Source organism: Passer domesticus, chromosome 2 (assembly GCF_036417665.1).
Source record: "Passer domesticus isolate bPasDom1 chromosome 2, bPasDom1.hap1, whole genome shotgun sequence".
NCBI classification, from domain to species: domain Eukaryota; kingdom Metazoa; phylum Chordata; class Aves; order Passeriformes; family Passeridae; genus Passer; species Passer domesticus.
The window spans coordinates 19547811-19573310 of NC_087475.1; the positions used below are offsets into that span (position 1 = coordinate 19547811).

Genomic DNA, 25500 nt, shown 5'->3' on the forward strand with positions numbered 1-25500 from the left:
CACTCTGAGAATGGCTGTATCATTAGTGAGTCCATCAGTGAGGATGCATCTCACTGATGTTTGTAAAACATCTTATAAAAGATACAGAGATACAACTGTCCAGCCTCCAGATGTTTAAATATCTCACATCCAAAAACTGTATGAAACACACTGGAACCACCCTGACAGTAGGGCGTGTGCAAGGTTTTTCTGCTGTGCATATTTGTTTCCTTCCCTCCCTGATAATCAGGGCAATAATTTGTTCCTCTGTGAGGAAAACTGCACTCAGATTTCAGCCTGATTTTGAATAAAACCTCTGAGTGTCTCTTCCACTCTGCTAGACACAGCTGGTAACTTAAGGACACATCCACAAGTCATAGGATTTGCAAAAGGTTTGTAGTAGAGTAGAGAGACCAAGAACTAAATATGGAAAAAAACCCAACAACAACACCAAACCAAAAACTCTGAAATGACTAACTACAATTCAATAACCATAATCCAACCCTCTAATCAGAAAAGAAGAAAAAGAAAATTTTCATTGCTTTTTGCCAGTGACATTGAGAAGGATCCATCCTGTCATATTCAGCTCAGTGGACATAAACACCCCAACCTCTGCTCAGATTAGATGCATAAATGGCAGGAGGTGGATGGGATTGCAGCTTGCCTGTCTCACAGGCTACATCTCCTACTTCTTGGCATGAGGATGCCTCCTCTCAATGGGTTGCCTGAGTTGAACTCCACCTTAAGTTGCCATTCCCTGTCCTATGCCCAATAAGAGAAACCTGTATGAAGACTGAATTATCTCCCATAGGTAGATATTTATGTAAATGTATATATTTACAAAATAAGGCTGTAGCCTTAGAGATCATCGTATTTTGGGGCTTGAATGCCCAGGTGCCTTGGAGGACTCCCCTCAGGTGGGATGGAAGTAATTATCTACTTTTGTGCCTCGGTATCAGTAAGCCAACATCTATGACAGTTTCACTAAGGGAAGAGAGACAAACAAAAACTGATCTGGCTGAATACCAAAGACTGCAGGGAGAGAAAATCTGGGAAAATGTTCCCAATAATTGCTTGCAGGCACTGTGAGAAAGCTGTAATCACCTGAAATGCTCAATAGCAATACCTCACTTGCTTGAATATTAACTGGGCACTGTTCTGGGAGATCCTGACAGATCTCCTCTTTGCAAGATGAGGCTCCCTGTGTCTTTCATCTCATTATCTCAAAGCACTTTACAGATGTAAAATTATTTGCAAAGCAATTCCCATTATCTACATTGCCCAAATGATTAAGGCAAAGCAGAGAGAGACCTCACAAGTACTCCTGGGTCACTTGGAACAAGCCAAAAAATGTCCTGCACATAAGCAATAAACACTCTTAAAAGCAGAAATCTCTTTGAAGCTTAAGGGTATGCCCTCCTCTGCATATCTTGTAAGCAGCATCTGTCTGTGTTGTCCCAAACATGCAGGCAAGGATTGCTTTTCTTTTGCCTGGACATGCTGTACCCAGCTGCTGTCCAGGACCTGGGCCCCAGGACCTTCCCTCTGGGCACAGCAGGACTCACTTTTCCCCCTGCCCTCCTGGCCAGATTGCAGATGGTGAAGCTTGGTGCCTTCTGGTCAGTCAGCGCTGCCTCTGGGGTGTCCTGCACAACACTTGTGACATCAGGAGTATTTTCTGTGGCCATGGCCACAGACATACACACAGCCAGGCCCTTTGCTGGGCAGAAGCAGTAGGTATAGAGGGCATCCCAGAAAATGGTTTGTGATTTCTGTCAAAATAATGCTAATAACAGTAAGTAGGAAATCCTATGAATCTGTGTAGACCAGATCAGATAGTTTCTGTTTGGTATCAGGAGCTGCTGGTTGTTTTTTGATCCTAGAAAGAAAGGTAAAAGTGCTATTAGGAAAGTTAACCATGTTATTAATATCGCACAAAAGGAATAGAAATTTATCTTATCTTGTGCTCCCTCTGATGCTGGGAACCCCCAATGATACAATGTAAGATAGACCTATGCCATGCCATGGTACCCTACTCAGACTTCCCATATGTGGTGAGCTCCACCAGCAGTCATGCTCAGAATTTTAATTGGATTTTCTTAGAAACAAAGCAACTATATCTGTCATATCTACTGTGGAAAAAAAAATGTTTGTACAAAACATGCTTCTTCACTTCAAGATAAAGTCAGGCACATTATTTCAGCATCATGGCTGGTAACCAACAGGTGCTGCCTATAGACTCTTTGGTTTGACAGGTTGGCTGCATTTATTGTATGGAAAGCATGAGGCACAGCCCCAAAGCCATGTGTAGCACAGCAGAGCTCAGCACAGGCCTGCATGCTCGGCTCAGCTGCACGTGGATCATGTTCTCCTCCAAGTGCAAGAGCCTGCCCTGTAGGGCCCCCAGGGCTGTTGTTCAGGTGGTTGTTGTTGCCTGTGGTATAAAGGGGGTAGCAGGCTGTATACATCTGATAAAGTCATCATTTGTCCATGTGCCTTTTCACTACATGTTTCTTCAAGCCCTGCAGGCTGACCGGCTCTCTTAGCATGCCGAAACTCAACTCAAGGTACAAAGGACATTTTATTTCAACAGCACATCCTGCATCAGTCTCTGAAATCCTGCCAACCCTTATCAGTGAAGTGAGCCAAGAATCTCCAGAAGCACCAGCAGCCATGATAAGGCCAAAGTTCTGCTCATTTGGCTTCACACGAGTTAGTGCACTGAAGGGTGCTAAGGCCAACGCTTTCACTTGGCTGGTGCTCACACCTAGCATAGCAAGCATGCTTCACTGGGGATTGTTACCTGTTTAATGTGGGATATACCAAGATGCATTAGGTTGTGAATATTCTTTAAAAATGCATGTCTTTCCCATATTTATCTGTTGACCCATAAAATTTAAAGCAGTTTCCTTAGAACACTGATACCTCAGGAGGATTATTGCTTAGATGGTTTCTCCACATGTACAAAATGCATTCCAACACAAGCTAGAAACCTTCAAGAAAGGGATATTATCAGTAAATGGCAACTGAGATGTGAGTTCTGCCTATTGTAGCTCACTTGAGTAGTTCTAGATTTTTAATTTTTTGTACTGCAAAACTAAAAGTAAAATCCAATATACTCTTTGATAGACAGATTTAAATATTTGAAATCACACAGATGGAATTTGTTGCCATTCACAACCTGACTGCTGTAATTCATAGATAAATTCAATCAGGTATTGTACCCCAAAGCTAATTAACTGGTCTGAGTTAATGAATGTGAGGCTTTTGAAGCTCAGATCCAGTGTTTTTCTAGGTCAGGGTCTGAGTGCACTTAAAATATAAATAGTTCATTGTTTGTCCTAGCTGAAAGGGTACCTGAAAGGATCAAATAGTCATGTTTTCATCAAGGTAGTCTAACAGACCAGTCTTATCTTATGTTCAAGGTGACACTTTGCAAATTAATTTCTGTGAGATTATTAACATTTTGAAAAATAATGAAGTTAAAGTTGTTTTATAAAGTTTATGCCAGGAAAAAAAAAAGCTGACTATTTTAGGGAAATAGCTTATGAGAGATTTTCAGATAGGTCTTCAAACATATCATGGGAGACTTAGTAATTTTGAAATCCTAGAAAAGAAAAAGACTGTGTGAGATTTAGATACCATCAGCCTCATTTTTTTTACTCAAAATTTAAAGATAACTTTAGATAACTGCAGAAAGGTCAAACTCTGCAAGAATTTTTCAAGAGCCATTTCTTTCCTGAAATAATTAAATGTAAATTTTAAAACAGGTCACTGGGGCAAGCTATGAATCCAGATTGCAGAAACAACAGTTTGGGAAGAGCTGGTAAAAATTCAAGTGTTTAATTTGTTAAAGCTTTTGCAAATCTACCAAATGTTGGGATGGAGGTGTTACCCATACAGGGCTCACATACAAAATGAGCATTATACCACCTCAGATAATGCCTGCTTGAATGAAGAGATTCCATATTAAAAAGTATATTCAAATCCCATCTATGACTGGTCTTTATACAGTTAAGCAAAGTTAACATTTGGTTCCTGAGGAGAGCAGATGGAGAGATGCTCTGGTAAAGCTGCTGAAGAAGAAAGATTGGTTCAATCAGTGAGACCTGAAAAAGCCCCATCTCCTGAATCATATTTTTTTCCATGAGGATTGCTTTAGTAGCAGTTCTTGCTCTTACCATTCTGTAAGAGCAATAAACAGAATATAAATGTCCTGTAAATAGAATTGTCAGAGGAAATTCCTGGTAGTGGGAAGAGTGCTGTTAACATTTAGTCCTAGTGCTGCAATGAAAGATGAAAACCCCTGATACTTTGTGGAGCTTGTTATTGAGATATAATTTCCCTAATCCTGTTAAGATGAAGAAAAAAAAAAAAAACAAATGAGATAGGAATGACTTGACACATTATGTTCTTTAGGATTTGTGAACTTCTGAAAGATGTCATCAGAGACTGCTTTGGTATGAATATAGGCAAACATCAAAGTGACTGCATTATCATTTATTTCCATTTATTGTAAAAACCTTCAAGCTTCATTGAAAGACTGTGACAAAACTGATGATTTCTGCTTCTAAAGTACACGGTAGTTTTCTGGGGCAATAAAATATTTCTGGTCTGTGAGGATCATGAAGGGCAAGCAGAACAGATAGGCTTGGATACAGACATTTTATATCAAGGGAAAAGGATTTTATCAAGAGAGAACATCTGGATGAATGGCTCATTAATAAAACCTGTAATATGATCATTTTGTTCTACAAGGCTAATAATCACATTCTTGATAATTTTTAATTATATAAAGCATGCGTTTATGAAAAGGTCACAAGAAAATCTTAGCTACTTTATAAATATAATGGAAAAATATCTAGTTGTTTATGGGTTTAATAAGTTTTTCTCTCCCAAGGTTCAAGAAATGGCATTAAAGGAACAATATTATCCTGGGCCGGTTTTGAGAGCAGTATTTAACATTGCTTATGCTGACTGATCAGTGACATTAGCACAGTCTGATACAAGAAAAAATATGTGCTTTTCAGAGTCATTTACTTTAAAGAGATATCATAGTCTGGTCCTTAGACTGAATGAATGGCATTAGCTGTGCTTCTGCATATTGACTTCCAGCTTTGTTTCTGCTACGAGGAAACCAGAGGATGTGTTTCAAGACCATTCCATGTGATGAACCAAAGCACAGCCAGTCAGAGGAGGGGGAGAGTTGCTTTCAATTTTAGTTTCTCTATATCTAAAGAAATATGCTGTTGCAGATATAACTTGTGAAAAGAAATGGGTTAGGGGCTTTTTGCCCTAAAAATGTTCAGCTGCATGTAGCATGTCTAATCTGAGGAATGATGTCTATCTGCTGGACATAAATTGCTGAAGCAGAGCAGCAATTAAGGTATTGTCTCCGGTGGAATATTTTAAGCTTTACTTTATTCCTTTGTTTTCAAGGACATGGCATTTTATTTAGCTGAACTGGACATCAGTCACTAACAGCTTGCTAGGACTTGCTTCAAATGTTTAAGAAAGTGCAAAACCTTCTGGAACTGTAGCTACCAAGGGACTTCCATATCATGTTATCTGCTTTGACGGAAACAGAGTGAAATTATTCTGTGATAGCTGTTCACATCATGATTAGGAACACCTGAAATGCTGGCATACATTCTGAGTCCTTGGTTTTGTCCAGACTGAAGTTAGAAGTTTAAAAAGTCTGAGTGATTTGTCAGATCACGCCCCATATTCAGCATAATAGACATAAAAAATTAAAATGTTTTAATTTTCTTAAAGAGATAGAGAATGCAACTTTGTTTTCAAAGTTTTGTAACATAAATTGCAGATCTTTCTACTACCAGATAGAAATAAGTAGTATTTCAAACAGTATTAATATTGCTAATATTTTCATAGATCAGAGGAACCTGAGACGATTTAAAGGATCACTCTTTGGACTTGAATATTTGGAAGAATTTTCAAGGTATGTAAATTTACTTTTCAGAGGGAGCAGCATAATGGGTGGATATTTAAACTGCAGGTGTAATATTAGCACCTAATTCAGTAAAGAGATCTAAAATAATCTCTCCCCACTCCCAAATGCACCTCTGGCATCTCGGATTTTGAAGGAAAGACATCTTGTGCAGGGATGCACATTTCCTCAGCTGACAGACCATCTCTGTGATGAACTCCTCTCCAAGGCTATCAGGGAGCAAGAATCTCTGTAGTGTCATGTTTTTGTCTCTGCTTCTATGCACTTGCTGCACATTGACTGCATTTTAGAAAAGTAGTGTGGTGGTAGACTTTTCTTTTCTTTTCTTTTTTTTTTTTTTTTTTTTTCCCTAGCTACAGCATCCTTCCCATTTGACAGTCACAGAGCTGTCTTAAGGAGGAAGAATTGTTCTGTGGAAATCCCTCCTGGGGTGGTTTGTCACACTCGGTGACTCAAGCTCCGTGTGGATGGTGAAGAAGGAGTTGTGCTGTTCTTTGTGGGATGGTACACTCTTATTTTTCCTAAAAGAATTACAGTTGCCTAAAAGAAATCATTAACATACATGAAGTTATTCAAATTTTCATGTAGAAGGGCAGACTTAACTCTTTGAGCAGTTGATTTTTTTTCACCAAAAAGGTATTCTGGCTGATTCAAACTTGCTGCTTAACAGAGGTAGGAAAAGGTGCACTTCCCCTTATTTCAGTCCAGGCTCAGCATTTGAAGTCAGTAACAGAGCTGATGAGATAGTTGAGTTGTGGGGACAGGAATGTAGCTCCTGCCTCTGCACATGGATATGACAGCACTCAGCTCTCAGAAGCCAAGGGTACAGAATATTCTGAATTTTTCCTGAGCAGCTACTTCTTCTTCCCTTTGTACTGAGTAATCTAATATGACATATTTACTGGATCAGTAACAGCAGTAGGAGTTGTTTACTTTCCCATTCTGTACAAACATTTTCAAGACAAAAAATTAAAATGTTTAATTTCAAAATTGCCACAACAAAATATTTTCACTCCTTCAAATTTTTATCTTCAGCATCTTCTAGCTTACTGAACAAGGTTCATTAACCTGATGTGCAGTTAGAAATTCTGAATACTTAAACCAATATTCAGCTGCTATAGTAACCAGGCTCACTTCCATACATTTTCAGTTCAGAAAACATTAGGGAAGTCACACTGAAACAGAATCCCAAAGCAGTTCCACTGTATTTGCATTCTGAGGGAGGAGTCTTATCTGCTTTCCATGGCACAGGACAGTATTTTCAGACTATTAAAAATATTGTGTGTTGCTGATGTAATCAGACAGGTTTGAACATGAGCTACAGTCGGATGAAAATGGGTTTAAGGATTGCTTTGTGTGAGGGGCACGTTTATGGCAAGAGGAGTGTCACAGCAGCATTGCTTTAAGCAGAAAATAAAAAGGAATGTAGGAGATTTTTATCTTGAGTTGACTTCAGCATTTTTTCTGGGTTTGAGGTTAGTATTGCAAATTCTGCTACAAAATAAGATGTCATTAAATAATATTTCTGAACTTGTCTTCTCTTCCCTATTTTGATAAGTACTCATCATTTGGGTTGGGAAAAGTATATGCCAGGCTAAAGCAGGAAATGCCTCGTGACCCATACATCTGCAATTTACAGGTGATCCTGGGTTTCATGGACATGAGCTATGAGATGAAACTAGAAATGATAGCCCAAACAGTGCAGGCATTGCATTCCCTTAAATACAGCAGGTTTTAAATAAAGAAAAAAATCTGACAGCAGATTTAAAACCCAGAAATTGTGGAGCTTAGTTCAATTAGAGGCAGATTTCAAACAGTATTTAGAGCCTTAAATTTGTCTGGGCTTATGGAAGCATTTGACAGATGCCAGTGCAATTCACTTTGGAACATCTTGAAGGTCTATTGCATGCCAACAAAAATCATGAACCTCATCAAAGCTTTATGCCAAGGTTCTGCTTGAACAGTTAAAGTAAATGGGAACTTGCATAAATGGGCTAATGAAACTCTCCTGTCAGCCATACACTCATGCAAAATCCCACTGTCAGACACTGACTTTATTACAATAAAAAAAAGGAGTTAAAATTACATTAAACAAGTGTGGAAAACCAGAAAACACTGTACCAGAATACTAAAAGGATACTGTCAGCTCTAGCCTTCCAAATTACTAGACAAAAGCTTTGAGGACTGTCCCTCCCTACAAAAAAAAAGACAAAGATACTGCCAATATAATATCCTCCAAAAATGGACCTACTGAGCAACTGCTCCCACTGTATCACAGTAGGAGCCAATGACACCTCTAACTCACAGGAGGATGCAAGCAAGGGCAGACACCTGAAGCAAAGAATGTCATCAAGTACCAAAGCAGTACCTGGCCTTCAGCATCTTAAACAAATTTTCATCACCAATAGCCTAGACCATAAGTCCCTACAGCCAGGAAGAGGTGTGCTTCATAATGTATCATGCACTTTTCTCTCCCAGCTCTGGGGACCTGCTGGAGGACACCAATCATCCCTATCTGTCTGCAGTTGCAGAGTCCCTCACAGTGGGAACTCAGTGGTGTGCAGATGTAGTGGCACCCAAATCTTTACTCCTCCTAATGCATTCAGGATATGGCCATGGAGTTGCCATGAAGAGAAGACCATACTACAGACCAAAGTGTGGCTCTCAGAACATGCCTCCACGTCCTCTGTTCAAATGCAGGTGTTGGGAACACAATGAAGGCAGAAGCAGGGGTCTAAATGACCTTGAAACCAAATGCTTCAGTAAAGATCTAGGAATTGGACAGATTAACTGTACAAAGAACACCAAGACTAAAAGGAAATAGCAATAAGTGACTCAGAAAAAAAGTAAAGATGTGTACTGTATCTCAGATAAAGCACAGCAGCTGCTAGAAAAGGAATAGATGAGACAAATAGACACTACATTGGCACACAGCATGCAATTCTTAATCCAAACAGCCAGCCAGAGATTAAAGTTTTGTAGATTACTCCAGACAACTGGAGAACCCAAGGTTTGTGTCCAGCATTTTTCTTGTTCTGATTGCTCTGCAATCTTTTGTTCATAAGAATGGACAAGTTATTATTTTCTTGTCCACAACAAAGGTTGTCTCAGCCACAGTAAATATTTTTATTTTCTCAGTACAAGGAGAAAAGGAGTTCCTGGCAAAGGAATTCTCTTGGCCAGAAGCTGCAAAGACTCTTGCTGACTCGTTTCCCATCCAACAATGCTGCCCTTGCTGCTTTTGTAGGCTTCTCCTACAAACTTTCTCATACCACCCAGCTCTCCCTCCTCCCACCATCTCCCACTCACATGCACAGACAATGCTCAGAAAATTTTGTTTCCTAGTGCTTTGAAATTCCTGACTTGCCTTTGCCTTTCACACAAAAATAGTGATGGGTGGTTAAAGAGTACTATTTGCCTTCTGACTTTCAGGGAAGAATTTAATGGCTTCTCATAATCACTTTTTATAAAGTGGTGGTGCCCAACAGCTTCAGAAAGTTGTAACACAGACTGCAATAGCAGACAGAGTTGACCTTGTCTGAGATATAAGGATATCTGATAGTGCAGAATTTCACTACTATTCATCTGTCTAAACATGCAGATAGGTATCAGGTGGGATCTACAAAAATGCTGGCACCTACATTACTTTACAAAACTACCCCTGAGGACCTGATTCAAAGCCATTGTAGTCACAGAGAAATTACTATTGACTTTATTAGGATTCAGTTGAGATTAATGTTGCACGCTTCTTTGCTGCCCTTTGCTGTCCCTGTTCCTGTGATTTGAATTGTTCCCTCAAGGCACTGCAAAAAAAGGGATGGAAATGTTAGCAGCAATGCATGGGAAGTTGAATACTTGTCCTTTTCCTTTTGACAGCATCTGTTTAATAAAAAAAGAAAAATACTGTTTTAAAACTTAGAATTGTTCTGTTCATATCATTTAACTGCTGTTACATCTTTTAAAAATATCTAAACCAATAGTGAAATATTTCAACTTGTTGGAAAAGGAATAAACATGTACGCCACTTACTTGCAACCTCAATAACTGGAGTAGAGTGACTGAAAATCTTCCCCGTGTTCCTGCAGCAAACATCATGTCCATGGAAATCATGTGCAAGTATTTCATTTCCTTAACACTGCAGAATATATAAAACCTGCCTTCAGTAAATACTTCCCAATATATCAAAAATGCCTGATGACAAGAAGTTTATGTCAAAATCTCCTTTTCTAGCTGTCCTAGGCACCAAACCAAATACATTAATTAAAACCTAACTGTATCAAGCCACTTGAATAAAAAAGGGGACAAGTTTTTTGTTGGGTTGGCTTTTGGTTTTGCTTTGTAATTTTTTTTTTTTGCTGATTTTTTGGTTGGATTTTTTAAGGGTATGTGACCGGAAAATGTCTGAATTGGGCAGAGAAAAAAATGATTAAAAGGAAGATAGTATCAAAAACTAGGAAACAGGAGCCAGTTACTTTATAATTTTGTAGTGTTGGAGAGAGGAAAAGGATGATAAATTGAAAGCAAGTGTAGAGGTGCATGACGGGTCTGCAAAGGAGAAGATATAATGCTGGATTTAAAAAGCTTAAACCTGTGATGGTTAAAGAGGAATACTGTGTACAGAAGCTAATGTCTGCCCCAAGCTCATTGCTATGAAATCTTACCCACAATGTCACTAATGTGATTGAAGACTTATTTCCAGCATCATCTCTGCTAGCAGAGGAGAACTGACTGCAGAAACTCTGACCAGAACATGCTAGTGATGTCGTGATGCTTGGTTTTCTACTTTCAACTGGAAAATCTGCCTTTTCCTCAAATATTTAAGAAAAAAATAGAGTTTCCTTTGTGGAAATATCTAATGTTCTTTCAGTGATAGATCTACGAGGTTATTAAATTACTCGAAAACAGACATGTCAGCTTTTCTAAAGCTTGCACCATTATCAAGATCATTTAGCATTCACCCCTAAGAAAGTTTGCTCTTTGACATATATTATAACAAAATGATGACTTCCTCTATATACAATGATTTTAGAGATTTTAAGTGTTGAGAATGGTTTCAATACCATGACTGGAATTGCCTCTAGTAATTGAAAAATAAATCCTGCTCTTCTAGGGCAGATGAATTCTGTACAACCTCTCCAGAGGCTATGATCTGCCTGAGGAAACCAGATGCAAAAGGGATTCACTCACAGCTCTGACAGTTTTTGAAAGCATACAGCAGGTATTTTGTGGAGTCAGAATTAAAGTCTTCTTTTTAAAGGATGTATTTGAACACAAGACTTTCCAGAGCAAAGTTCAAGTGGAGAAGTGCAATTGAGGCACTCAGATCAAGGTGCTGCAGAGATAGGGGTAGGGAGGCTCACACCCAGGCCAGGTTACTGGGAGACAGAAACAACATGGTCAGGCTGGTGAGAGCAGGGCAACTCTAAGTTCTCCAGGAGATATTTTCCATAGAGTTCACTAAAGTCCCAGTTCTAACCCCCACCAATTTCCTTCAAGACTGAGAAGGTGTTGTAAAGGAAAAGATGCTGACAGGCATGAGACCTAATCAGGCAAAGTAGGTGGAGGGTCTCTAGGTACTGTCTCCATTAAGGTGTAAATCCTTCAACTTTTTTAAGTGTGAGAAAATTGCATTTAATCAACACTTAGGCTGAAGACCTCTCCTGGTGACATTCTTTGCATTTAATATGCCAATTTCAGTCCAGTATCAAAATCTAAAGTTTCTCAAAACTGCTAAAATCCTCTAAAAAAGTCATGCTTTTAGGATCACTCTTTCTTTAGTTCTGCCATGGCCTGACTTGAAGTCAAAGTTTGTTGATTCTACTTTTTACATACTAAAATAAGGTATTAATCCTGTGGTACAGATCGAGCAGTGTGCTCAGAGTCTCTATTAAAGTGACCAAGGTGAAATTAGATTATGCTCTGATCATTTACTTCAGGGCAAACACCTTCACATGAATAGAACATGTAGAAAGTGTTGGCATTATCTGTTAAAAACCTTCAAATCTTCTCCAGTAGGTTGAAAATTGGCCTGAAGGAGAAGCTTAAATGATGAAAAGGTTATGAATTTCTCTACACTGATAATTCAAAATAACCATGAAAATGAAAAATTACTCAAACCAATTACATAATTAAGAAAAAAAATTAAATATGAATTTGTGCTGAAGGAGATAACTGTTTACTTGTAGAAATGAGAAAGAAATGCTGGCAGCTAATGCAGTGGTTTTACTGGAGTTAGATGAAGAAATGTGTGTGGATATGCAATACAGGTGTGTGTCATCAGCCTCACTGTAGACTGACATGAAGTGTTTCCTGGATGTGCTTTTATTTAATGCATATTCACACAAAATATCTCATACTGGACAGCTAGCATGAGTTATTTTGTCATCTAATAATGAGAATATTGACATTTGAGATCAATGTTGAGTCAGCTTGTTTGCTCTGCAGAAACTGTTCCCTCATAAAACACAAAGTGAAAGTGAAATAAGGGAGGAGAAAAATAAAATGTGTTACAAAAAATAAGAAGTAAAATCATTATGTCCAAGTGATGGATGGGCAGGTATGTGGTGATGAACAGACAGGAATGTGAGGATTCAGGAAGAACTAACTGTCTCAAAAATACTCTTCCTCAAGAATTTAATACATCAATCTCAGATTCCAATCTTCCAATCATAGAGTAGAATGGCTTAAGTTGGAAGAGGCCTTATAAGTAAAATAGTTCCAACCCCTGCCATGGTCAGGGACACCTTGCACTAGACCAAGTTCCTCAGGGCCTCATCCAGTCTGGTCTTGAACACTTCCAGGGATGAGGCAACCACAACTTCTCTAGGCAACCTGTTCCAATGTCTCAGTACCCTCACAGAAAGGATTTCTTGCTATCAGCTAACCTAAACCTACTCTCTTTCACTTTGAAGACACTCTCCCTTGTCCTCCTTGAAGAGGAACTTGTAAGAAGTTCCTCTTTGTCTTTCTCGTAGGCTCCCTTCAGGGCCTCAAAGGTCACAATTAGGTCATCCCAAAGCCTTCTCTTCTCCAGGCTGAAAAATCCCAGTTCTTTCAGTTTTTCCTCATATGAGAGGCACTCCGTCTGTCTGATCATCTTGGTGGCCTCCTCTGGACTTGCTCATGTCCTTCCTGTGCTGGGGATCCCAGAGCTGGATGCAGTGCTCTGGGTGGGATCCCACCAGAGTGGAGCAGAGGGGCAGAATCCCCTCCCTCACCCTGCTGGCCATGCTGCTTTGGATACAGCACAGGAGCTGCTTGGTTTTAAGGGCTGAAAGTCTGTAACATCAGCTTGGGGGGTAGTGGGGTGGAGACAAAGACACCACTCACCACAATGTTCATGTGGCAACAGAGAGTTTATCCTCAAGCCCTTCCTTATAAAGGGCATTGGAAAAGCCCAGTCTGGATATTCCCATTGGTCTGATATCTATGCCCCTTCAGGTTCTGGCCAGTGAAATGTCTGCAGCCTTGGGAGAGATGTGATTGGGCAAAGTCCCTGTCAGTCAGCCCAGGGGCTGGTTAGTTTGCCGAGCACAAACCAGCTTGTGCTATGATGTGTGACCACACAGGTCTGCATGGCCAGGTTATGTCAAGGCTGGCTCATCCACCAGCACCCCCAAGTCCTTCTTGGCAGGGCTGCTCTCCATCTGTTTATCCCCCAGCCTGTGTTAGTACTTAGAGTTGCCCTGACCCAGATGCAGCATTTTGCACTTGGTCTTACTAAACACAAGATATTCCCGTGGGCCCATTTCTTGAGCCTGCCCAGGTCCTTCTGGATGAATCGTGTTTTCAGGACCACCAACTATACCACTCAACTGCTGCTGACATCTGAAAATTTGCCAAGGGTGTGCCCAATCCCTTCATCTCATGCTCCAGTTTGTGATGTTTCATTCAGCCAACATGCATTTTCCATTCATTTACACTACAACAAAGCTTCATAGTCTGAAAAACAGTTGCATTGTATAACTACTGTGCTCTGCTGTAGGCATGACAACATATTACCATGGAGAGACAAGACACGGAGAGGGAGAGAAGGAGACAGAAGTTATAAATTATTTTAGTTATCAGGAATTTATAAATTAATACAATTTTTAGACTAATTTTCCCCTGAACAATATTCAGTATACAACAAATCACAAAAGATCAGAGTTAAGGATACTTAGAGGAAGACTCAGAAATTAGAGGGAAAAACCCTAAAAAGTTCACAAGGCAATGAGGTATTAAAGTTCTCTCTGTGTGCTATTTTGATTAGTTTATCTTTCACTTAAGTGGTCTTTGGGTCTGGAGAATTTCCCCTTCCCTTCAGTCACTGTCTTTGGTCATCCTTCTCAAACTTACACTTAGTGAAATGTCAACCCTACCTCCAGACCAAGAGTTAGGAAGATTGCCAATGAGGCTTAGGCACTCTTATGCCAAGTTTTTCTTTAAAGTCCTGTCTGGGCCCTCTGCCCTGTAGCAGAATCAGAAAAAAATGTGTGGGTAGGAATGAGAACATGATTAAGCCTGGAGACCAAAGTTGTGAGCTTTATTTTTCCCAAGGAAACATTATTAGAGAGCATTTGTGAGTCTGCATCAGGTTGTCTCATGAAAGGACAGTCTAAACTGGAGAGCTGGACAAGGTGGAGGCACTGACACTATCCTTTGCTAGCACCCATCCCTCAGTGTAGGATCATACTGAAGGAAGGGCATCTCCCCCTGGGCCTGCCTCGTGCCAGTTAAGAGGGATTGTGGCAGATCCTGCTTGTGGCAGGATTTGGGTTTTGACACTCTTTGCTTCTCTTTCTCAATTTTGGCTTGCAGGCCAGCTGCTCACAGAGTGGGCAATTGGATCATCAGCTCTTCTCCCTTTCTGGTCCTCCAGTCCTATTATTATCCACACTAATTTGAAGTGCCTTTCCGTGAGACACTAGAAAAGGAGAGCTTTTGTTTTTCTTTTTGAAAAGAAGAACTGTCCTATCCAAAATAATGAAATATTTTTTCATTATACATTAGTAATCACTCGTTGTGTGTAAAATTACTAATAAAAGAAAAATTAAAAAAATATTGCCAGACTGGAATTGTCAATTAATTATGTTTGTTCCTAACAATAGAATACAGCCTTGAGAAATTATGTTTCTTTTGTGCTCTCAGGTTCCTCTTTCTTTGGATCTAGTTGCCAACCTTTACAAAACTTTGAGTTATCCTTCAAAGTCCAATGTGTCCCTCTCCCAGAGATCTCTGGGCTGAGTCAACATGCAAAATACCAAATCTAGCCATGGCCTTTTACAATTTCTTTAAGGAAGTAGCAATTGATGCAGAACATTCTTTGGTCATCACAATGGGTGATTTTACTACATCAGATGGTTTGATGTCCATGGTTATTCAAGCCCAACTTGCTGCACATGTAAGCCTGGAGCAGCAGTCACCTTGCCTCAATGCAAGGTGTTCTCAATGCAAACACCTACAGAGTTAATGCAGAAAAATCCTAAATTTGGGTTGCAATTAAAATAATTGCACCTTGCATCCCTCTTAAACTCCTGCATTAGGGTGAGATATCATAAAATGTCTCTGTGATCTCACTTCTGAAGGGAGAATGACACATAGATTTGTTAATGCAGCTGTAGAAGTCCACTTTTAAATTGGCCAAAACTCCATAGTTCCTCCTCCTAACTGCCCTCGCACCAAATCACTAGCTATACCATCACAACACCCTGATATACAGAAACCTCAGATCTCTTCAGTAGTTTGTAATTTGGACACAACTATACCAACCAGGCAAGCAAGTTCCAAGCTCTGCCAGAGAGAACTGCCCAAGTGAGGGGGCACAGCTGTGACAGCTGACCTGAACTGCCCATAGTGATATCTTGTGCCATAGAATTTCAAGCCTAGTATATAAATTGGTGGAATAACACAGAAAGGGATCTAATTGTGCTTTGGAGATGGGTTGTGCATCAGTAAGCAGGTGGTGAGCTATTAATTGTGCATCACTGGTTATTCATGGGTTTTCTTTCTCTCCCTCTGTCTCTTCCTTTTTTCTTACTATTTTTTGTTGTTGCAATATTATATTTTACTTCATTTTAACTACTGAACTGTCCTTATCTCAACCAGAAAGTGCTAGATTTCTTTTCTGATTCATCTTCCCCATCCCACCAGGGTGGGGAAAAGTGAGTGAGTGATTGTGTGTGCTTAGTTGCCAGTTGGGGTTAAACCACAACATCCTTCCAAGTCACCCAGCCTTGCTTTCACTGGTCATACTCTTTCTTTTATCTGCTTTAGCTCCAGAGAAAAATCCCTGGTCAGCCAAGCCAGCCTTCTGCCTCACCAGTTTGACTTCCAGCATTTTGGAATTATGGAATTATTTGGAATGCTCCCCTGCTCTGAGAAGGTGGTGTCTAAATTTTGACCACAATGGTAGATCCCAGCATCTTCAAAACCATTTTCTCAAGGGCCTTACAAACTACTTCCCTGAGCAGCCTGAAGTCTACTCTTCTCACATTCAGAATTTTGCTGGCTATTTTTTTCCTGTAACTAGATATTTTAAATTCAACTGCTTCATGATCCAAAATGTCCACCAATCACCAATTCACTCATGAGACCTTCTTGTTACCAAGCAACAAATCCAGGAGGATACCTTTGCTAGTCACCTCCCTTAGTACCTGCATCAGTTTTTACTCATTGCTACTCATCTCATACCCATCCTGTGCATGTTTCTCAATGGAAGAGGAAAAAATAGCTCTCCTCTCAACCTCAGAAAGGCTAAGTGACCTGGAGTTCCTGCCATTGTCAGTGAGGCTGAGAAGAGGATCTGTTCCAAATAGATGTTTTGTGGGGAGGCAGAGGGAGATGGTGTGGGAGTAACTGTGGGATAGAGGTTCTTGTTTCAAGTATTACCTTATGGACAGAGTCACATTACAGTTCTCATTATATTTAAACATACAGATTGTTTAGGCTTACAAACAAAACCACCAGAAAGACACATTATTAAAATATAACTCTAAAACTGTAAAATAAAACTGTAAAATAAAACTCTAAAACTCTCTTTTTAACAAGGCCCGCATATTTTTCCTACTTTTGCATTCAATCAATAAAAATGTTGAGAAAAATTGAGAAAGAAAAACCCTTCTTATCTGTTATATTATTACATAAAGTTTATTTTCTTGTGTTTCTTTGTTTTTCTGTCTTGTTGCCAAAAGAAAAGATCAGCCAGAACATTTAGGTGAGGAAATGGAAGTGGCATCTGAAATAAAGAAATTTAAAGCAGTTAACAATGACAACATCAGAGATGTCAACAAGACTAGTTGCCAGAAAAGAAGGGCTTTGATCAAGAGCAGACTGCTGCAGACAGAAGTAACCAGCAAGGTGAAAATGTGCTGCTTCTCCTAAGACAGACATCATTACATCAAGCAGAGAACATGCCTATGTCATGTTCAGAGGTTTAGGCTGCCATTACAAAAGGTTTCACTTGAAATACTCTCATGTGTTCAATGAGTCTGTACTGTGAAACAGAGTGGGGAACAGGCACAGGTGTTTATTTTTCTTCACTTCTTCAGGATGTCCCTAAAGTCAGACCCATTCCTATCTCAAATGTTTTGTAGTGCCCCATCAGCTGCTGTGGGAGAGTGACCTGCTATGCTCTAGCACAGCCACATACTCCTCCTTTCTTAGCATCTTTTCCACTTTCTCATTTTTTCTTTTCCCTTCGTTTCTTTGTCTAGTCTCTTGATTTTTCCCCATCTACCTTGCACCTATTCCTCTGTCTCTCTGCTGCCCTGCTCCCCCTCCTTGCTTTCCCAAAGCAGCCTGCAAGCCCTATAGAACCTGATCTCACATACCTTCCCATTTTAGCACCTGCCCTTCCAGTGCAGAGATCAGTGCAAAGCAAAGTACATGACAACTAAATATTTGTTATGGCAATATTTTCTATTCAAATTTGAATTACTGGATTTCATAGTAATTGTCCCTTTCATCTTGGGGTATAACATCAAAGAGGTATAACTGCCAGGCTTTGCAAGTTTCAGCAAATGAAGTTCAGGATCTTTTGTTTATGGTGATTTGATCCTGTGCATCAGAACAATATTTAAGGAAAAGGGGAGAACTAAACAGTTTCTTGGAGAAGCTTATTGTAAGCCAGAGAATTGTTCGTAGCTATGGCATTTTTCAGGCACTGCCAGAAGTAGGGCTGAGACTGAGGATTAGTTGGCCATTCCAGGACTGAACTTCTGCACAGCCTCTTCCTCAGACGGACGTAGCGGGACTTCTGCAAAACCTTCTCAAGAAATATCAAGATAATGACATCCATCTTTTCATCCAGAAGCCGCTGATGAGCCATATAAAATGTTGTCTTGAAGCGGCCACTTTTAATGTACCTGTTGGTCAGCACAAATATGGTCTTTTTGCTCAGCTGAATGCTCTGGGAAAGGTTGTCAAAGACTGGCTGTCCTGGGAGCCAGTCCCTTCCTTCCAGGCATAAATTGAACTGCCTGGCTTTTTGGTTTTCCAGCCTTTCAACCAGCTCTTGCAGCACCCACTCGTTCACAGCTGGGTCTTCGCTGTCGTAGGCAATAAAGGCATCGTAGCAAGCAGCAGGTGAAGGCAAGCGCCGATAGCCCTTCAGCCGGGCAGTGCAGTAATGGTAGCTGTACCACACATCCCAGAAGTAGAGATGGCTCATCACTGTGAACACCATTAAGGCAAGGACGGCTGAAGATGACAGAGCATACAGAATAAAATATGATGTATCCAGCTCACAGGTGTAGAGATCCAAGAAAACCACGCTCCTCCCCTTATGTGCTCCTGGGCCAGCACAGGTGACGTCAGTGGCCAGAAGAGGAATGGTCACCTGCGTCTGATTGATCCACCAGACAAACCACACAGCCTCACAGTTACACTTAAAAGGATTGCCGTGCAAAAGCAGCACCTTCAAGTTGTTAATGACATTTTCAGGGAAGCTAGATTTCTTAATTATCTCAATCTTGTTCGAGCTGAGGTCCAAGTATCTCAATTTAAAAGCACCTCTGAGAAAATGTTTGGTTAGCATCTGAATGCGATTGTTTCGGAGCATCAGTTCTTGGAGAGAAGAAGTGCAATTGGACAGTTCTCGGGGAACATTAGTCAGAAGGTTATTGCTCAAGTCCAGAGTCACTAGGTTCTTCAGAGAGGGGAGGTTTCCCCAGATAAAACTCTTCAGTTGATTATTGGTTAAGTTGAGGATCTTGAGACTGGGAGGCATTTCTTCAAAAACACCGGGAGGCAAAAAACTGAGTGAGTTGAAGGAAATATCCAGTTCTTCCAGGCTGGTCAGATTCTTGAAGAAGGACAAGTATCTAGCATTGCCATCCATCCATAAAGCATCTAAACGATTTCCTCTGAATTCTAAAATTCGAAGAGATTGACTTTCCATTCCCGTATCAATAGTGGTAGAAATGTCATTATCATTCATCATCAGCTTCCTCAAATGGATGAGATTTTTCAGAAAACTAAGCACATGAGTAACACCTTCTGCCAGAAAATAATATTTGTTATTGCTCAGATCTAGAATTTCTAAAAGTTTTAGTTCTTTGAAGGCAGTTTGGTATAGCAAATCAACCCTGTTGTTAGAAAAATCCAGATATTTCAATTCAGACAAGTAAGAGAATTCACTTCCATTTAAAGTTTGACTTATAGCATTATCTGACAAATTGAGACATTTGAGAGAGCTAAGTCCCTGGAAGTCTGCGGAGTTAACAAAAAATACATTGTTTCTGCTTAAATCCAGAGTTTTTCCATAGTTAAGGCAATCTTCCTTAACTAAAGATTGGTAGGAAGAAGCCTCTATGTCTTTCGAACGGCAACTTCGCTCATACTCATCATACCTGAAATAATGCATCTCTTGTTGTACTTGCCTGTTGTACTGCTCAACTGAAACACCAGGATTAGAGCAAAATCCACAGAAATTGCTGTCCCCTGAAGAAGGAGAAATTTTATTCACGGAGAGGTCAATGAACTTAAGAGCTGGGAATTCTTCAAATACTGTCATGTCTGCAACTTTAATAAAATTAGTCCCGAGGTCCAACATGGTTAGATTCTGAAGATGGAGCAGAGGATTTAGATCTTTTGCCCTCAGTTCTTTAAAGACATAACCCTTGATCCTCAGGGTTTCCAGGTTAGAGAGGGAGGAAAATGTTGTGGAAAGATTCAAGAAGGGAGAATACACCTTCAGCTCAAAGTTAAAGGACAGATCAAGCTGCATAAGGCTGGGGAGAAATGTCAAGAACTGAGCATCTCCAATCTCCCTCATGAGGAAATTTTGGGAGAGGTCAAGTTCTTTGAGATTCTTGATGTTTTTAAACCAACTGCTGGGTATGCTCTGAAGAGAGTTACTGTGGAGCCGCAAAATCCTTAAATTTTCCAAGGAGTCAAAAGCCTTTGAATGTATGTGAATCGAGCTCTTGGGACAGGGATTACAGGGATATGGGGCATCATAGCAACGTGGGCAATTGCCACTTAGGTCGAGAATTTCTAGGTTGGGAAGGCCACTTAAATCCTGTTCTTGAATCTCTTGAATCCTGTTGTTGTAAATATACAATTCCTTTAAAGTAGATGACAAATTGGGTGGGACTCGTGTTAGGTTGTTGGACTTCAGGGATAGGATTGTTAACTTTTTCAGTCCCAGGAAGGCTGTTTCTTCAATTTCAAATGAAACATTGCATGGGTTGCGGTAGTAACAGTTCTGTCCAAGATACAATACCTCTATGTTTCCTAGCTCTGAGAAGCTGGCTTTATGGATAGAAAAGATATGGTTTGCTTCCAGGCTCAGCAAGGTTAAAGTAGCAGGAAGGCCTTGGGGTATTCCTGCCAGCTGGTTTGCATCCAAATACAATGACTTCAGTCTTGTCAGGGCAGCAAAACTGCCATTCTCAATTTTCAGTGGGCTGGTGCACACATGATTTTTGGGTCCCAGTTTGACAGGCACACAGTTGCACCTGAAGTCAATCTCCTGGAGGTTTTCAAGATGATCAAAGGATGTTGGGTGGATGTGGGGAATATGGTTAATGCTCAGCGTAAGGTTGGTAGCATTTCCTGGGATCCCTCTGGGGATTTCTGTAAGGCGCCGGTCAGTGCAGTCCACTGTTACAGTATCTTCGGAAGGTTTGACATCACAGGGTAAAGTTTTGGGAAACCAAGCCCCTGAGAGCAGCATTGGGAATATGAAGAGCAAGATAAATGGCAATGCATTTGACATCTTTGCACAAGGTACCTAAAACCAAGGAGAAATGGAGGTATTAGTTTAATGCAATCAGAATATTTCATCTATACACTGGGTCTGGCCAACTTTACATCTAAATTCTGTTTTTTGTCTCACATTGACCAAGAATAGATGTGGAAGTAGGATTAGAAGTTTGAAGAGGCGTATGCTGGTATTTCCTTTCCTTTTTTTTCCCCCCAGGCAACACAGCATTTTATGCATGTAATGAACATTATGATACTAATGAAAGAATGTCTAGCCTAGCCAAATAGTCCATGACATCCCAGCATTTGCCTGTCTCCATCTTTTATTGCAAGGCAATGTACCCCAGGGTCAAGAACATTAGCCAAGGCAAATGCCCATGGAGCATAGCAGAGATCTGATAGGGAATCCATAGAGACTCCTTGCAGTGCAAGACATTTTTCTCCATCACATGGGTACCCTTTACAGTGCATCTGATGACACACACCTCCGTAGACCATGAAGTGCTGACTGTCACCAGCCATGGACACAGAACGTGCAGTCAGAGAGGGCAATACTGGCAGCCACTGCACATCAAAGCCCACCTTTAAAACAAGGAAGTTGTAGGAACGAGGCCTACAGTCATGAGATATGCTGTTCTATATGTGGTAAAGGGATTTCCATGAGATCTGTGGCTGAGGGATTACTCTGGGCATGATGGTGTGCTGAAGTGTGATACGCTATCAGGCAGAAATGGGTAACCCTTTCACCCTCAGTCAGCCAGGTAGAAGAGGAAGTGGTGCTAAAGTTTCACAATTCTGTACTTTCCTTGTGCAAGACCTAAAGTCTGTGTTGTTGCTCTTGATATCCCTTATTTACATATAAGTGGCTTCTCTCTGTCCCCCATTAAAGACAGCAGTAACAGAACATTTGATCGCAGTCTCGCTTCCACTTCTCCCAAAAGTATAAACTGGCATTTGAAATCTTTATTGGCAGAGAATGAGAATACAGACATTTTATGGACTAGTCAATGGAGTAATTTCTCTCTCTTCACAAAACTAGGGATGCTTATTTGGTAAGATTTGCACCGGGAGGACTGACATAGTACTGTACATTTGTATGTTGCAAGTCTAGTGTATTTATCAATTATCCAACAAATTGCATTGTTGATGAATCTCTGTTCATGGAAGTTCATACTGAACTAAACCAGATTTGCAGTGATGAACCAGTAATACAACTGGTGAGTCTGTTCAGGAATGAGATGAGGCTTGTGGTGTAAATCCAACTATTGCATCTGGCAATCTGACCAGACTTAGTAGTACTTAGTTGGCTCAAATCAGAAATTAAGCCCAAACACACCCAGCCCCTCTGATTTCTGTGGACCAGCTGGAAGCAAAGGAGGTTACTTTATGCCAAATTGCTACATACTTAATGCAACAGGAAGAAAAGCTAATTAGATTCAACCTTTAAAGATGTGATAAACCAAAATAAACACTGTCCAAGCATTAGAGGATGACATGGGCAAGGCATGATTGCAGTCTAGATTGAAGACACGAACTTTCTACATGAATTTGTATGCAGCCATTGCACTCAGACCCTTAATTTTAGGTGTTTACCCAAGTTTCTCACTTTATTGTCATTAACCTAGGCTGCTTGGCTCTGAAGATGGAGAGAGCTGTGGCTTACTACAATTTAGGTGCCTGGAACTAGGTGCAAAGAATCTGGGGTTTGAAACTCATCATGAATACGTTTATAAGTTTCTCATGTAGTTCAGGGGTTTTTTTTTAGGGACCTAAGTGTGGCTGGAGAGCCAGCCTAGTTCTTTGTGCTTCATTTCTTTATATGTTCTTCCCTTTCCTGATAATCTTTTTTAATGAATTAGCTATTTGAACTGTAAAGAGTTACATTCTGGTGCTGTATCTGGCTATTTACGTGTGTGAAACCTCACATCCATTATAGTACCAGAACAAACAAAAAGACTTCTAAATAAGAGCAAAAAGCAATGCTGTCTTGTGCAATGTCTTTGTAATGAGAGGCTTGCTTAATAGTACAGCTGGAGTATGGAGTATATGTTCTTTTCTCTGTGATCTGTGCTTGGATTTATAAGAAGTTTGAAAAGAACTAATCTACTGGTCTTAACTGGCATATGCATAAACTAATAATGATTTAGGGTGTTCTTCAAATATTCAGCAACAGTACTGCTGTGTGTTTCTGAAGGAAGGTTTTCTGTTGGGATTCCATATATTTGTTCATGGGGAAAGGCTAGAGGAACACCTCAGAAGTTACATCAAGTAGAAAATATATTACACTCATTCTGAAGTACAGGAATACAGATAAATCCTTTCCTTTCATAATTTTCTCCAGCTTCTAACCATAACAGTAAACTGAACCATTTGGAAAACAGAAAAGCAGAATATTTTCTTGAAAATCTTCCACAACAGTTCCAGTCAAAAATGTCTAAGAGCAAATTTAAAATAAAAGTTTAAACATACCATATTCTTTGCGTTTCCAGGTCTGACAGATTAGATTCTGGAAGAAACCACAAACTGGAGCAGAAAACAGCATCAAAGTGGTTTCCAGTGGTTCAGCTGAGGTGTAGGGGAGAACGTAACATGACATAACCCACTCAAGACAACATTAATCTACACTGTATCTTCTTTCTCTTCATCTGAGCACCAAAGGAACACAACTTCAAAATCCTTAATGAGAGAGTATGAGATTAATCAGCTAGGAGACAAAGGCATTGGGAAAGGGTAATACTCATGTGATCAACAAAGATTGCAGAAGCTCAAGTTCCTTTTTTTTTTTTTTCCTTTTTCAAATGTAAGCTGCATGAAGGGAGGCAAAAATTGTTAATTGACAAGGAAGTTTAGTAATTTTTATAATTATTATTTGGGATTTATTTCTGAAGTTACTAGCTTCAAGGATTCATATCTTTTTAAGAATCACTTGTGCACTAATATGAGCAGACAAATCTCGGAATACTTCATGTAGAAGTCTGGAAAAAATGTTTGTTAAATGAAATGAACTTGAGGAAGGGAACCAAAACCAAGACAAAAAGGATAAGGGCGTAGGTAACTGAACACAAAGAAGTGAGAACTATGTGGAAGAGTGTGCACAAGTTGGATTGTGAATGATTTCTTCAAGTAACATCCCTGGTACATGTCACTGGAACAGGAGATGCTTAGTCCACTTTGCTTGCATGAAGGTTTTCTAAAACACAACATCCAGTCACCCAGCCTTGTAATTTTTAGCAGGTATTCCCTCACAGTCTATGACTACAAGCTGTGGAAATTTTAATAGCTGTACCAACACTTAGCAGTTTCTTTTGCTCTCAGGTTGATCTGTTTTTTGTTTGTTTGTTTTAATATTAGGAACTTGTTGTCAGCCAGCTAAGAGCTCAAGGAGTTTCAATTCTATGTAAAATGAAACTGCAGCTTTAGCTGAGTACTAGTAAAATGCAGACCTCTTCTTATCTTTATTTAGTTTTTACCTATGAAATTTGGGAAGAAAAATACAGCAGTAATTAGCTTCAGAGATTGAGGCAGAGTAAATGGAGGGGAGTTTTCAGAAATTCAGGACTTCTGAACTGTAATTTGAGTTTTAGAGGCATAGGGAGTTACTGGTTTACTGATTTTAAAAGTTCCGTTTCCCTCAGAAGTTGCACAAAATCCCTTGCCTCCTCTGAAAGACAAAGTAACTGAAAGCAGAAAAGTGCTTCCTACTATATCACATGTTAGGGGAGGACCTACTGGTAGCAGCAAATATATATTACAGCTGCTGTGAGTGAGGAAAATAATTTAAAATAAAGCAGGAGTCCTTACCTGTCTTAATCCTACATCTACAAATTTGGTTGACAGTTGAGCAATCAGATTTCCTTTTCTTTTTCCTTTTCTCTACAGAAGTTTGCTTTATCGCATATTCCAAAATCAAGATTCCACTATCTTTATTTTAAATCTTGATAAGTTTACTTACAGTCCTAAAGTCTGGCTTCAATGTCTTTTCTCTAAAGTGCTGACCCTGATTTCAAGAATCCTACAACTCCATCTATTCATAGCTAATATGCTATGAATAGCGTTCAGTTACATGGCATAATTTGCCCACAAAATTATTCAAGAAAGCCAGTTATCTTGCTCAGTTTTTGAAACACATAAGTTGAATTTTCAAATAGAAGTTGCTGATAGGCGCTGCAGAAATGTGTTAGTGGTCACTAAAAATAACCAAAAAAATGAATAGAAGACAGCATGGGAGGAGACTGGCTGACAACAAGGGCAGAGGAAGCACTCAGGGGAGGCCTGGTGAGCAAGGACACACTGACAGATCTGCATTAAGAGCCTACTCAAACTGCCCAGGGTGCTGAGGTATGGCCTAATACCACAGAAACAGACAC

General features: G+C 40.0%; 1 protein-coding gene and 1 long non-coding RNA gene across 5 annotated transcripts in view; one reads left to right on the plus strand and one right to left on the minus strand.

Annotated features, from left to right (window-relative positions):
* LOC135293477 (uncharacterized) overlaps window positions 1-25500 on the plus strand; it is a 37375-nt gene that overhangs the window by 11086 nt on the left and 789 nt on the right. Inside the window, exon 2 of the long non-coding RNA XR_010355593.1 lies at window positions 5872-5938. This is a non-coding gene — a long non-coding RNA (uncharacterized LOC135293477). The remainder of the gene's footprint in view (window positions 1-5871; window positions 5939-25500) is intronic.
* Window positions 1557-23736, minus strand: LOC135293476 (toll-like receptor 7). 4 transcript variants are annotated; one of them, XR_010355592.1, is made up of 4 exons: window positions 23603-23736; window positions 17758-21161; window positions 9977-10082; window positions 1557-1858 (listed from the first exon to the last, which is right to left on the minus strand). XR_010355592.1 is itself a non-coding variant. In XM_064407692.1 (2 exons), exons 1-2 carry the CDS (start codon window positions 23603-23605, stop codon window positions 18021-18023), a joined length of 3144 nt encoding a protein of 1047 aa, XP_064263762.1. In that variant the 5' UTR covers window positions 23606-23736; the 3' UTR covers window positions 14011-18020. The 4 variants fall into 4 exon arrangements, 1 of the variants encoding a protein (XP_064263762.1); XR_010355590.1 differs by lacking the exon at window positions 1557-1858 and adding an exon at window positions 8971-9750; XR_010355591.1 differs by lacking the exon at window positions 1557-1858 and adding an exon at window positions 8971-9826.